The sequence below is a fragment of the Dermacentor silvarum genome, chromosome 8, assembly GCF_013339745.2.
Source record: "Dermacentor silvarum isolate Dsil-2018 chromosome 8, BIME_Dsil_1.4, whole genome shotgun sequence".
In the NCBI taxonomy this organism is placed as follows: domain Eukaryota; kingdom Metazoa; phylum Arthropoda; class Arachnida; order Ixodida; family Ixodidae; genus Dermacentor; species Dermacentor silvarum.
Window position 1 is genome coordinate 91,515,124 of NC_051161.1, and position 15,541 is coordinate 91,530,664.

At 47.3% G+C, this 15,541-nt stretch overlaps 1 protein-coding gene across 1 annotated transcript in view; it reads left to right on the forward strand.

Moving 5' to 3' along the window:
- The first annotated feature begins 447 nt into the window (after positions 1-447).
- The window catches only part of LOC119461571 (protein Skeletor, isoforms B/C-like), a 30,383-nt gene continuing 15,289 nt past the window's right edge, over positions 448-15,541 (forward strand). Inside the window, exon 1 of the mRNA XM_037722920.2 lies at positions 448-603. Within this exon, the coding sequence (XP_037578848.1) occupies positions 501-603 (103 nt within the window). The 5' untranslated portion in view covers positions 448-500. The remainder of the gene's footprint in view (positions 604-15,541) is intronic.

Genomic DNA, 15,541 nt, shown 5'->3' on the forward strand with positions numbered 1-15,541 from the left:
ACACCGAGAAGGGTCCCCTACGAGAACAAATCATTCTAACAATAGAGCCCTCGGGACTATAGTTAGTAATAAGCCGCAATTCTCGGAGACAGATCTAACAGCGCGGTTCTCCGCGAATTACGCACGAATGACATGTGCCGGCTTTGTCTGTGGGGCCAACCCGGCTTGCAGACCTAGACTCCGCTGCAGTGCTCGACAGACCCCCGCCGGTTGGTCTGCAGGCCAGCCTGCCCCGTTCAGTGCTGTAGCGCAGCGGCGCGCCGAAGGAGCGTGACCGGCTCGTCCAAGCAGGACAGCAGCATCCTTTCGCCAGCACACCGCTCTCTCTACTCGTCGCCCCAGGGCCTGTCGACCTTGCCGGACCGGCGGCGGGGGAGCTCTCATCTGGAGAGGGGGCGCAGCGGGTGAGGTCGCCGCAGCAGAGAGAAACTTTTATAAAGGGTCGGCCGCGGTGCGACGCGAACTCTTCGCCCCAGTCGGTACTTGTGGAGCGGTGCGCGATGAGTTGTTGTAGAGCAGCCATGTCTTCTCCAAGGGCGAACGTCATCGCCGCGCTGCTGCTTGTAGGCGCCGTAGCGCTTCTGCTGCCCAAGACGGAAGCAGGTGAGAGGGGCCGGGGGCCGTCCTTCGAAGCGACGCACGCCGGCGACGCCGCGACACATGGGATTGATTTTCGGTTTGACCGAGTGATGTCCCCATGCCATGACATTCAGTCGTGGCCTACAAAAAGCTATAAACTCCATCTATCTCACTTTCACGCAAACGGTTTTCTGCGGCATGGTGCAGTGGCTGACCGACAAAGTGCCCGAAGGCGTAACGCGTTGGAGAAGTCCTGGCAGGAAGATAAGCGTAACGTTTCCGCAGTGCGATATCGATTCGGTCCTGCTGTTTCCGTGTGAACTATGAATAGCTTGCATTGGATGTGAACGTTAAGAAATGCGCTTTCTCAGTGAGCTAAGTTTGCAGCGTCGGTTCGAGCATTAGAATGACGAGCGATGGCTATCGCGTCGTTGACAGCGTGACATTTTCGACTCACCTAAAGCCGCTTTTCGTGCCTGGCCAAGCACGGCACGGCATCGTCAGGAGCCGGATAACTTAGCACTTTGAACGGCACTTCCGGGCATAGCGACTTCGGGTGACAGCACAATTTTAGTCGTATAATGCGCTGAGATTGATTGAGGCTTGATGGATACTGAAACTTGTTTCTGAAGCCTTGTGCGAATGTGAAAATGCTCAGATACGATGAAAGCGCCGCATATATGTTACTCTTTAACAACTCGCCATAGCGGAAAAATTTGGCGCGAAATCGCACGCACCAGCTCGTCCTGCCCGTGGCAGCTACAAGGCGCATAGCACACCGACCTCATGCCGCCGCATCGAGAAACTGACGTGCTAATTGCAGTGGGGTTCAGCAGATGTCTTTCATTTTTCGAATTTGTCATGTGAAACAGTGATCTTTCACAGCAAATTCTATTGAAGCAGGCTTAGCTTCTATGCCTCATGATGCTGCTTGTATTAAACACGTTTTCATTTTCCACTGATAGGAAATGTTATACTACTGACTAGACTGCATGCTTAGCATAAATCTTAATGTGCAATTGAACTGTCAGTTAACTCATGGCTTATCATAGTGATAGTTGCCTCCAACAGTTGAACGTAAGATATGTGGTGGACCGCCTCGAAATTTAAAACAAAAATGACCGAGTTTCTTTTATCTCTTTCTTTCCTGGCTAGAAGCACTGCCTCAGACATAATAAAAAGAAAAGAAAAAGTTAGGGGCGACAAGAAGACAGACAAGTTGAAACATGCGTCAACAACAAGCTCCCGCTGCGGCACTATACTAGCTTGCATTTCCTTTATCTCTTTTGTCGCAACGTGCAGTCCTTCAGAAGCACGCTGGTAATCTTCCGGTAACCGGAAGATTACCAAATTAATGACATTCTGCATGATGCCAGTCACCAGTTGACAAGTTTTATTATCAGGCTTGTCAGGTATATACACCCTTTGCCTCAGTTTGGAGTCGCCCGTCAGGCACGACCTTCAGAAGGCGCGGTCATGTACTTGTGAGCCTGCAGTGATATAGCGAGAGAGAGAGAGAGAGAGAGAGAGAGAGAGGAGGTAAAAACAGCCGTAGGGGGGGGGTGAGGGGGGCATTTCAAATCGAGTATGAATCATTCATCACTTCCCCATACACTGAACGCAAGGCAATGTCGTCACTTCCTGCGGCAAAGATTAGCAAGAAACATCCCTCGGGTAATGTAACTGGGCGATTAGTCGCTCAGTTCTCATTATAGAGTCAGCTATTCATATCTGGACGCAGAAAATTGGAACACCGCATGTGGTTGACCGAGGTGTACTGTTCGACTGATGTGAGCTGCAAGTGACTTTTGTGACGTTTGCCCACTTCCTTTTTCACTCCGCCTTCGCATCCCACGAGGACTCCGCCGACGCAAAGCTGCACTTCTCTGTCGGCTATGGCTAGGAGTAGCCTTCACAAAGACTCTTGCCTTTCATATTGGAATCACTGACAATGCTGCTTGTAGTGACTGTGGTAGCGAGGAGGCCTTTGATCACGTTTTACGCGGTTGTCCTCAATACAGTGAACAGAGACGATCGTTCGCGACGGCGCTAGCTCGCATTAATGCCACACCATGGTCGGTATAAATCATTTTAGAATACTGACATCATAAGCCGTCGCTGTAGAGGGATGCGAATGCACTACCACAATTCTTGAGGACACCAAGCTTAAGTGCTACAAGCGACTTGAAGCACTTAAGAGTGTTAAATGTATTTTTTGAATGTGCTGTGAACGGCTGTGATCCTGTCAATTGTGCCTCTGTCACTATTTTTGTGACTTCCCTCCTCCGTCCCTAGTGCAAGGTAACAAACCGGATTGTTCGCTCGCGTTAACCTCCCTGCCTTTCTCCTTTCTTACGTCTCTCTCGCTTGCCACTTCCTTGCCTAGATTGTTTTCAGCCTCAAAGCGTTCCTCCAGGCTAAACCAATCGGGCTCGATGAAAGAGCGCGTGTGCTAGCTTCCATTTGTGGCGTTCTTTCGTGTAGCACGATTTTTGAGCGGGCAGTCGTCCGATAGGAGCACAGACGAGGAAGCTTCGACGCGTGTTCATCGGTATTCTATGCGCAGAGTTCAACGTGTACTCGCGTCGAGCCACTCGTGTTCTCTCCTGCGCATACCGTAGGTCTTGTGATAAAAAGCATGGCAGCCGACAAAAAAAAAAAAAGTGAAGCGGTTGAATAGTTATTATGCACGTCACACAGCTCACTCAGCATTGAAACATAGAACTATGAAATAAATTTTTGTGCCCCTTTGTACGACTTAGCGGCACATGCTCTCTTTCCCTGACTACGTGATGGAACGGGTTAACAGTTGAATACCGAAGATCTGGGCTCAAAGATGTTTCAGTAGGCAATCGGGTCAACTTTTTCTCCCTATATACACGTTTTCCTTACTTTAAGTACCTGAGAAGTTAGTGCGAAAATGCTTTTTTTTTTAGTGTTTGTATTTAACGAAGCAGAAAGAACCATGACGTGTTGAGCCATCGTCAACTTCCAAGGCTTCTTTCACGGCGCCATTTTTAATGCGATTAGAATTATTTGCGTACTTCAGGCTCTTGCAGTCTATCTATTTAGCCACTTATGCGGACCCAGTGACCCAAGTTGCCTGCTAGCTTAGGCCATTAGGTATGTACTCGTGGTTGTGATGTCGCCGTGGTCGTTCCGGCTTCGTCATCCGCGACTCTCGTCATGACTTCGTCGTCTGGCCATCGCCATCTTGCGGTCGTCGTTGTACCACCTTTGTCGTTCCATCGACGTCATTTCTTCTTCAGCCAATAGTAATTGTGCTGTCAGCAAATCGTGATTAAACGTCTCTGAGACTCAACAATACAAATCGATTACTATACGAAGACCCTGGTCTCTCTTAGTGAAATGGGTGTCTGTTTTGGTACACCTAGCCTGTTTTATGCCTGATTGTGTCTTTTCTATGCCTTATTCGTGCAAAATATTTCCTTACAGACATTTGTGGTTCGAATACGTTGAGTTAAGAGGAACGAAACGAGCGGGACCTCGAATAAGAAAACACACTGAGATTACCCGGTAATTCCTGTCACCTAAGACAAGGCAGAGCAGAGGACTTGCAGTGTTTAAAATGGTCCAAATGAGACTTTCGGTATTGTATCGATGCCGTATAAGTTTACCGAAAGTAGAAGAGGTGGAGACCCAGCCGGTGACTTCAGCGTATGGCATGCGGAGCGTCGTCAGTGGCCATTGTGTATTGTACTTTCGTCGCCGTTTACTTATTACAGTGCGTAATCTGCCATCAACAACGTTCGCCACAGCTGTGCCTTTCACTGCTACTCAAAGGCCTCACGAAAGCCCGTATTTATTGAAGTATGAAGTGAATGAGCTCTAGGAAGACGTCACTACGGGCATCCTAGTTTCGTAATGGACGCGCTCAAAATACGTAGATGTACGGGACGTCATTATACGTAAAACGCGCGAATCTACTTTAGCTTTGACTCTGCAGATTGACTGATCTTCCGAGACGCGGAGCGTTGAATCTCGCTCACCAACGGCCCTCGCCAACTAACCTCACTATCACTTTATTCTATCACTATATTGTTATCTACTAACATAAATGACATGCTTGGTGTGAGGTGTAGTTAGCGGTCCAGTCTCTTAATATAGGGCAACTAAAAACAATAACTGTTGTCATGGTGCCATGGTGATGGCTGCTCCATTTGAGATTGAACAAGTCGAGATAAAAATAACTCGTCGTATCTGTAAGTTCGTTTATCAGCCTCCCTGTAAAAAAGATCAGTGGTAAAACACACTCGATGCCAGCTGGTGTGACGCCCAATGTGTTTTCAAACTGAAGGACTTAAACAAACGAGGGTCATTGCCTTCCGCTGCATGGGCTGGTGGCAACACATGTTGACTTCGTTCATTTCCTTCTAATTTTGTGGCGACCGCGTAACCTTCTCGGCCTGGGGACACGCAGATCTCGGTGCTCCGACGTACTTGAAGTAGGAGAGTGCACGAACGTTTTGGGACATGCCACTGCAGTTCTCATCTTCGTACCAAATCTCTGCCACACGCCAAACATTCGTTGTACTCGCTAACGTCACACATGGGAGAGTGAATACATTCGTTTAGCGGCTTATTGAGAACCTTGTCACTACACCTTTTTTTCTTTAACACATTTTCTTCTGCTTTTTTTGCCTGTTTTGTGTGTTTTCTTGTGTTTCTTTTTTGTTTTTGTTTTTCCCCACGCGACGTACTTGATATGCCGGCAGATAGATTTGATGTCAGCAGCTCGCCAGCCTAATTAGACTTCCTTTTCCGCATTTCGCGAGTAAGATTTAATCGCACACATACTGCTGCGCCGGTCGCTGTCACCCGCTTTACTTCGGAATCCACTCCTTTCCTGTCCCCACGTAATGACACCCGGAAAGTCGAGCCTTGGGCTGCTAAGCAGTCCGCGGTCGCTCTGAAACCCGCGGAGCGCGGAAAGACGCGGGGACACGTGACTGTAAAGAAACAAACGAAAATCGCTTGCGTGCTACAATTACTGATTCATACACAAAATCGCGTTGTGAGACAAAGTGTAGATTCCACTGACTGTTCACAAATAAGTGATCACTGGGCGTATTGTTCAGTTCATACTTAGAGCGGAAAAGCGGTCGGTTTTTTTTTTTCCATGACACAGGAAAGCGTTGTAAAAGAACTACACCTCGTTAAGTAACGCACCAAATTTTCTGCGGTACAAAGGAAAAGATCACATAATCAAGACCTTGCTGATTCTGAGAGCAAAGCGTAATATGAATACTTTTCACGAATATTTTTTTTCCTTATTAAGAATGTCGACTGCGAAACCAGCCGCACCGACCCAACCGCTGTGGGCTAAAAGAGCCAAATTGTTGACTGTCTTCAATAAGACAAGAATCAGAAATTGTAATTGCGATTTTAATGGCAGACATTGCTCAGAGTAACTGCATTTTCTTTTCTCACGTTAAGTAGGAGTGCACTGAATATGCATCGTATTGACAATGACTGTAGGCCTGTAAGCCACAACACTTTGCTTGGGATGCTTTGTGGTTTCGCATATGGATTTTCCTCAACGTATATATATATTATATATATATGCGTAGGTTATGTACGTGTTGTCGCGAGCGTGTGCAAATAGTATTGGACGCAATTTATATGCTTGCGCAGATTCCTTTTCTCTGTATATATTGGTGCGACTGGAACGATCTTGTCACCCAGTAAAGCGCAAGTACAGCACTCTGCACCAATGGGAAGAAGACCGGTTTCATGTAGCGGATGGTGCCGCGCGACCAGCCAGCCATCGCGTCTCTCACTACTTTGTCTGGCCCATAACTATACCACATACTTCGGGATCGCACCGCCACGGTAATGACTGTTATCTTCTTGTAACAGCGCACTGGGATACGAGTGCAGCAAATGGTAAGCGGCTGCGTCTGCCATTGCCCGTTGGAATAGCAACAAGCCACGTTCTGATTCTACACTTCTGCACAATCTTGCAAGACGGCGGTGGAGTTTGCCATGGTTAAGCACTTCCTATAGGCGCGCTACAGTATGTGAGCAGATCGTGTGCTACTATACCATTGCACCTCTTGTTTAGTTAGATATAAGCAAATGGACGAGTGTCGATCACATGACTGGATTCTTAAGCACTTTTGCTGTCCTTTAAGTTAGGCTCGGTGACTGGTTTGAGTGCGTTTCGTCCACATTTGGAACCGTATTTCTTCATGTATTTTTGGGAAGTTGTGTGTGTGTGTGTGTTTGTGTGTGTGTGAGAGGGAGATAGAGATGATGGTAGTACGGCAGCATCGTGGTGATAAAGAATAAAGCGACGCGCAGAAAGCTGTTGCCACCGTGTGGGTGTGCTACTGAACACTGCAAGTGGCACATTAAATCGCTGACAAATCTTGCTGAAAGTATCGTTGTTGAAGGTTGGACGTACGCGGAGCTGTAGCTGACTTGCTTTAACGGGGCTACGGATAACGCCGGCCCTCCAGAAACATTGTTTGTGCTGTGCTGCCGCACGAAGACCCTTGGCGGCTGCTGCGCATTGATCAAACATGAGCTAGTGGAATATTTTCTCAATCATTCATATCATGAGCGCGTTTTCGCAGAATTTTTATTGCATCGTAAAGAAGTTGGTTTTGGCAAAGGTCGGGGTTGTGGATGAGTTCAGATTGGCATAGAACACGAACGAATTGTGAGGTTCAGACACCAGACAGTGTCCGGACCTATAGTCTTGACCTGATTAACTGGCTGGTGTTATCGAAAGACCAGACTTTTTTTTTCTCTCGGTGGGTCCTCGCAGAATGTTCATGCATCGAATGTGAGTCATTAGAGCCGGTGAAGGTGCTGTTCAGTCGATCGTAGGCTGCATTCTGAGTCTTTAAAAAATATAGATTTGGCGACTACACTAGGTAAGTGATTAAATACCTTCTTCGCTGCGTCACGACCGATCGCTCATTCCGGCTGCTTTCAAGAATTATAGCAGCACCATTGAGGCCCTCTGAAGCTGTGATATCTGAATTCAGAGCCCCGTGATCTTGTCCAGTAAGAAACGTCTCCCATATAGCTGGTTTAGAGCGGTGGGCAAATGTTTCATTTTCGAAGGACGGTGTTAATGAAAACGAGGACAACACCGCTGTGCTGTGGGGTTGTCCGCGTTTGTGCGATACAAGTTGTAAAGCAAAAGACAGCTAATCCAACAGAGTGCATTATTGCTTAAAGACTTTGCCTTTTTGTTTAAATGGGGGAAATGCTGCTGTTATTACGAGCGTCATACTTTTAGGACACAATATTTATTTTGCTTTGTTGCGTTCGTACGGATTATACTGCGACGGCGCTTCGAAGTTCCAAATTTGGGGCGTGCGGTCCGTTCCTCCGTTCGGTTATGCTCCGTCGCCGTCGTCATCATGTCATTGTTGTACCGTCCTTGTCACGATGTCTTTGCCATGTCGCAGTCACTGTGGTCCTGGTTACGTCATTACTCCCCACCTTGGAGCGATTCGCGTGGCATTATTTGAACTTCGCAAAAATTGGGTGGGAGCTCTGAGTGGCGGTGTGGTAACGCTTGTAGCAGTTAATAAGTTCACCGCCCAAGAAACCACTTCGGTCTGCCGATTTCTTTGTTTTTATTTCGTCACCTTTCTCAGCTTCCGAGATAATCTTAGCGACAGTGACTACGAGTGTGCAGGTGTCCGTGGCAGGAGCCATAATGCTTAGAAAAAAAAAAAGAAATCTTGGCTTCACTAATGCAGACGACCGCCCAACTCTACGGTATGTCGTCTAAAGGGTGCGGAAGAGCGCACTCTACGCTCACGTCGCCTCGTTTCCACCAGCGCGTTTCTCGAAAGTCGAGCTGTCATCGTAAATCGTCCGGATTCGCCTGTAGTGGAAAGTGAGGTGGCAAGAAAGCCAGATGGAGACCGCACGGTATAGCAACACTTTTCTGAGAGTCTCGTTCTGGCCGCGCTCCAAGTTGGCAGGACGATGCTGATTCAACTAAGGTATAGGGACTTTAGATTCAACGTTAGAGGAAAGCCGGTAGCCCGTGCGTCGGATTGGAGAGCCTGCTGCCGTAGAAACTGGCTTCTTACACTGGCAAGCAAATCACGCGCCCAGACCGCGTACTCAAAAACTCTCGTATAAGGCGAAAGAAGAACACGAAACGTGCTTTCATATCTGTGAATTGCGCTTGCGCTTAAAAGAAACTGCGGATACGGAGAATGGACAGCCTTCATCGCCAACGAAGGCAGCGAAGGTGTGGTTCCTGTCCCCTCGATTCCCTGCAGTTGATCCGTTCATTGAACCGGCTGTTGCGAGGACAGTAGATAGGAAGTTCGCGTATCTGACGTTTGTCGCAGCGCGTTTTGACGTGTCTGTGACAGCTTGAGAGGCAAGAACACGCATTCTCTCAGCCGTCGAGTGTGGACTTAAACTCTTCGCGTTTATTACGTTGTCACGAACTGCGCAGACCATCGTTTTCCCACTCTCGCCCTATTATCACTATCTCCATCGTCGAAATTTCATCGTCCGATATTTGCAACTATATAGGTGTCGTTGGAAGGAGGAAAGCGTAGCGCGCGTGTTATTGGTGTGCACTCATTAAACCTAGCAAGGGTGGTACAGCTGCGCTGCAAACGAAAGACACTTGCGAATAAATTATGTTCGTTAATTTCAATAATGTTTCTTGTAGACCGTAATACGAGGTTTTTTTATTGCTGTGAGAAGACATCTCAATCATAGTGGATATGGCTTCGAAAGAATACTGACATGTGCTCGGATATTCTGACATGATTGTTCTTTTTTTTTGTCGTTTAATTTGTCGCGACTTCGCATTTCTTTAACATGCGAATATTTGTTAGGTTTTGCTCGCAGTAACGTGCACCCGTGGTGGAAATTGCAGTTGTTTCTACATAATTTTAGGTTCGCCATACGTACTTAGAAATACGCTGCTTCCAAGCTCCTCGTCCGGACCATAGCTGCGCGTAACCGGACCATCCTTTTGGCATTGCCATTTCGCAACATAACCTAGAAAGTTGTGTGTATTTCACTTCCAAGTGCTTCCTATTAGTCGTAGACGCAACATGAAGCGGCAGCCATTTGCCTTTCGTATTAGAACGACTGATAGCACTGCTTGTGAAGACTGTGATCACAAGGAGACACTTGAACATGTTTTATGCCACTGTGATCGATATCGTGTACAGAGACAATCGCTCGCTACTGCGCTATAGCTCATATTGACGACACACAATTTTTGGAACAAATCACATTGGAATACAAACCTCATATGCCGTCGCAGCCGCGGATGCGTTGCTGCAATTCACAGGCAGAACAAACCTGCACGAGCAACTTTAGCACCGAACGGTGTTAACTCTTATCGTGTGCCATGAAACTCAGTGATAGTGTGGATGTGCTCGGTCTCTTTCTCTCTCTCTCTCTATTTCCAGCTTATATTTCTTTGCCCTCCTTCCTCACCCTCCAGTGTAGGGTAGAAAACCGGATTTTGGCGTTCGTATAATTGTTACCGCAGTAAAAGAAACACACACACACACACACACACACACACACACACACACACACACACACACACACACACACACACACACACACACACACACACACACACACACACACAGCACGCGCGCACACACACACACACACATGCACACACGCGCACGCGCGCACACACACACACACACAGCACACACGCGCACACACACACACACACACACACACACACACACACACACACACACACACACACACACACACACACACACACACACACACACACACACACACACACACACACACACACACACACACACACACACACACACACACACACACACACACACACACACACACACACACACACACACACACACACACACACACACACACACACACACACACACACACACACACACACACACACACACACACACACACACACACACACACACACACACACACACACACACACACACACACACACACACACTACCGCGTGGACGCGGGCGCTTTATTAGGACGTATTTTCATACATGTCGTTATCCATACTTTTGAGGAGATGCACGTAAATCTCTCAATGATCAATAAAACTTCGCTTGTGGTCGGATTCGACAGAGCTCGCGGATTCGAACGTTTGTTGGTTTCCGTATTCATTGACACTGCACGTAGGGAGAGAGAGAGAGAGAGAGAATATGACACTGCTGCTGTTGCGAGGGTGGTAGGCGTGTTGTTTTGTTTCACCTTGTTGCCGCTCCGGATCTACATGTGCGTGTCACATAACGCTGAGTAGTCACGCACGCATGAGTGCTTCGACGAAGCGTCGCAAAGGACGCTGTTACATATGGAGCTTCCAGCGTTTATAGCAACGACTATGACGGCGCGTCCTTCGGGAAGTCCGCGTGCGAAAGTGCTTGCGACATTCTGACGGGCTTGTGTTTCTTTGCATGAAAGCTAATGGACCTCTGCCCGAGAGCAAGGGATGCTTTTGAGCTGTTCTGCTGACAAATGGCTGTGAGGACAAGTCGCGAAACCGAATGCTGCGTAGATATTGGATAGATAAGGCTGCGAAACGCACAGTAAATAATATTGAGGCACCTGATTCGTCTACCGTTATTGTTCTGCGAACAAATATTTGTTGTGGAATCTTGCTTTTCGGAGCTGGCGTTCAGTGCTTCTTTTGTTTGTAATGGCAGTGGCAGGTATGATATGGCAATTACTTGCTCCCTTCGTGACACGAACGGATACTGTGAACAGAGGCGCCGACGGGTTTCATTAGGTGAGTTTGGGATCGTAGATGGCACAGAGGCAATATAATTGAAGCAAGGGGGGGGGGGGGGGGGGTTGATGACGAACTTTCTGGATGAAGTCGAGAGTACACATTGCGCGAATTGATTTTTGTAATAAATGCGACAGGCAACTGTCAGCTGTGCTCACATTTGTGCAGACACGAAGGCCCTCACAATCTGCGTGGCAAGCACACAAAATTATAACGGCCCCCAAAAGCACCCGGTATTTTTAGTGTATTGTATTGTTAGTGGCCTCCTTCTCAGCGGCAACCGCCTGCCTCCGTTTCAATCGCTGTCTTTGGCGTAATAACTTCCGAGGCAACCGCTTGGCAGCCTGCACAACGTATAAGCTGCGTCCTTCCTCGGGGCACTTGTTTCGGCTTTCACTCTCGTGAGTAAGTCGACGTCCTTCTCACTTGCGCAAAGCGTTCCATAAGGTCGTTGAGAGCATGCCGGAAGGTCACGGCGATGGTCAGATCTGTCTTGCCCTCACATACGAGTGCAGGGCTGTCACACCTCACTTATATATACCGAAAGAGAAACGAGCGCTGATGTCTCGTTTGTACAGAAAGCACCGGTGAAGCCAAGTGGGTCAGCCGTGCCTCGTTGTCTGGAGACGTGTTCGAGGAAGCAGAGCGTGCATCGCTCGTTGTGGTCTCTTTCTGTAATTCGTGTCGGCAACCGCGCCCGTTGAATCGGCTCTAGCGTCCATGTTAACTAAAGGGGCTTTAACTCAAAGCTCTTCCTTCACTCTATTGGTAGATGGATGCATTTTATGAGCATTTCCTTCGAAACCGGGTGGTAGCTGGTGCCACCGAGATCGTTATTTTCACTTCTGTAATGCTTTCATTCTTGGCCCTTAGGACCCGTGGCTTGTATGAAGCATAAAATGGAAAAGTAATTTATTGGCTAAAAATATTAATGTCTCTTTATTTGGAATTCCCTATCTTTGTGCCATCACTTCGCCAGGCATCTTTTCCTATTCTCTATTGCGTGATTCATTAACTTTTTCTTGGTTACTGTTGAAGCCCGAGGCCTCGCGCAGGATAAATATGCCACTGTTAACCTCGGCATGGACAGTGCGACATGCCAGGAGCGACACACGTGCTAAATACATGTGTGTTTGCATTGCCCGAATTGCAGTGCAATCTTGCATGACTAAGCCGCCCTACTATTCTAATAACAAACATTTTACGATATTTTTGTGTGACAAGGAAATGGTTCGCTGTGTAGCATTCAACATTATTTATGCTTTGTTGTTGCAATGAGAGGGCACAAATGACCGAAGTGCGAGTGCTTGAGGCTAGAATATATATGAACGAGGAGAAAGGGAACCGAGGGGCCCGATTTTCATTAATCGTATCATAAGAAGACAACCAAGAATGACACCAAAGGCAACATAGGCGAAATTACTTGTACTTACTAATTAAAATAAAGAAGTGATATATTAATGGAAATTAAAATGGATGAAAAAACAACTGGCCGCAGGTGGGGAACGATCCCACGTCTTCGCATTACGCGTGCGAAGCTCTTATACCATTGAGCTACCGCGGCGCCGTTTTCCCATCCACTTTCTGGGGTATTTATGTCTTACAACTAGAATTAAACCCTAGGAGTGTTAGCCAGCGCCACCACTCACAAACCTAGACGGCGGATGCGGAACATCCTTTCTGCCGCAGGCGTCACGAGTACGTGATCTTTTTTTGGGTGAAGGCAACTGGGGTGCTATGCAGGATGCGCCGTGTTTGGCGAAACTTGGGATCTTCACGAGCTCTGGCGACGCCCCAAGATGAAATAACTAACGGTAACAAGACACAGTTTGTCGGTCGGCACGCCCCAGTTTCATTGGTTTATCTAGGTTTACTCTGGGTGGCTATCATCTCTTGGGCATTGCAATATGGGCGGTCGACAAACTGGGGCTCACGTGATCATACGGTCGGTGCATGGTCGTACCTTCTTTCGCTTGTTTGTCGTTCCACCGAGTGCATTACAGGCACAAGCATGTTATCAAATAAATGTATTTAGTACGATAATATTAGCCACATTATTGTGGGTTATAAGCATTTGTAAGTTTACAAGATGTGCACTGAATGTGTATTAGACTAATTTGCCGTTTAATACGTTTCGCGTTATACCACGAGGGGACGCTCGCCCTCCTATTTCTTCCTCTGGATTGGATTGGCGCGGCTCGCTACGCACTTGCGCTAGCATTTCTGAGCACAGATCAGGTTTGCGCTCGTTTCCGCACTAGGCTTTCAACAGATCTCTCATTGAGCGCTAAAGTAAGGCTGAGAGACTAATGAGCGTCTGCTAGCGCAGTAGTGGTTTGCCACGCGCTTACCGTGTAAGCACTCATGATCTCCGTTTGTAATCAGAAATTTATAGCATTCAAAACGAAAAACCGATACTCTAAGAAATAAATTGTTCATTATTTTATTTGTTGTATTTTAAAGTATTCGATTGAAGGAAAGTGTAGATGCATTAATGCACAGCATGTGCCCTGTTCGCATTCGACGGAGGATAGAAAGATAATGCCCGAAAGAGGAGGCACGCCCTTGATGCGCCCGAGAAAGGCGTGGCAAGAGGCTCACGGCAAGTGTGCAGACACACAGCGGGACAGTCACGCTATTGCTAAATAGCGATAATACGTTGATAACAATACACGGCGCTGACGCGTTTCGTTGCGCAGTCTTCTGTGCTTGAAACGCCGCGCAGGGTGTGCTCATGTTGTCATACGCGGCTTTATATCGAAATTTCTTTTGGCCCGTTGTTCTTGCGCTTTCCTTACTATCTCCGTTCACTGACTGCCATTTATCAAACTCGGGTAAAACTCGTGCAAACGAGAAACTCGGCACATCCTGCATAGCACCTCTGGTCAATAAACCCACATATGCTACCTGAAGGCATGAATGTTGCCGGATTCGAGCCCTCGTTATGTAATGAACGATATGTTCATTTCGAGCCCTCAGTTCCCTTTCTTCTCGTGCACACATATATATTTGATTCTGCATAGCGTACTTATCAGAAAGTATAGCCCAAAAGATTTATCAATGGATGGCTCGTTATAATTCATGACTCAATAGGTTCGTATATGTAAAGTAGCATGCGAAATACAAAATGAAAGCAGCATAGGCAGTAGAAAAGTGTGCAGTCACTTTTTCGTAATTGCGAGATTTAGCTTAGCGTTTTATGATGAAATAAGTCATTTTTTACGCTCAACTACAGAAAGTTACCGCTAGCGTTGTTTGCTATTTCGATTCCACGTGGTCACTGGCAGTTGGTTTGTGTGAACGCTTTTTCGAATGCAGTTCCGTACGGCCAGCACATGCTATTTCTGGTTTCATCGTACAACCGTCCGAGTCTCCGTGGCCGTTTTATTCGTTGCTGAATTTTATACTGCGGTTCAAATAGCGTGCGCTGATGTGCTTTCAGGAGGTGCTGAGTCTTGATATGAAACAACAATATTCTAGAAAGCCACTGAAGCGTTTTTTTTTCTCTTTTTACTGCCACCCCCAGCAGCGGGTGCTGGCATAAAATTGGTGTTTACGCTTTGATTTTAAGCGTTGGGTTCACGCTCGGCACTTGTCTGAGTTGTAGAAAGTGGATATCAAACGTTTGAATAATATGGAATAAAACATACGTGTGTGCTATGTGGGGAAGTTACGGGTGTGAGTCCCGGCCTGCCTGGCATCTGGAAATCCCTCCCTTTATGCCTTCTCCTTGGCCTTGATGTAGCGGCTGCTGTACGGCGCGCCGGACGAATGGGCACGATTACTCACGATTGGCAACATAACTAGCAGTATTTGTGTTTGCAGGTACATTCACCTCAAAAGGCAAGCGATCAACCTAATCTGTTCGCGGCTCATCGTCTTGTGCGTTCGAACGTTATGGTTTCGCTATTACCGTAGCTGCACGAATGATGAACTCAAGTAGCGCCGTATGTTGTCGCGTTTATGTCCGTCCTTGTTCGTTTACTGCTGCACCGTTTCCCAGGACGAAGTCACGGTTGTAACGACATCTTTTCGTTCTGAATCCAGTAATATATGGTACGTCGTGCATATGTTTTTACAGCGAAGCGGTATACGACTAGCCAGTTTGTCCGTCCGTCGCCTGTACGGAGAAACTATCATCATCAGCAATGGCTCGAGTGTCGTCGTCTTCTTCCACAGCTGGCT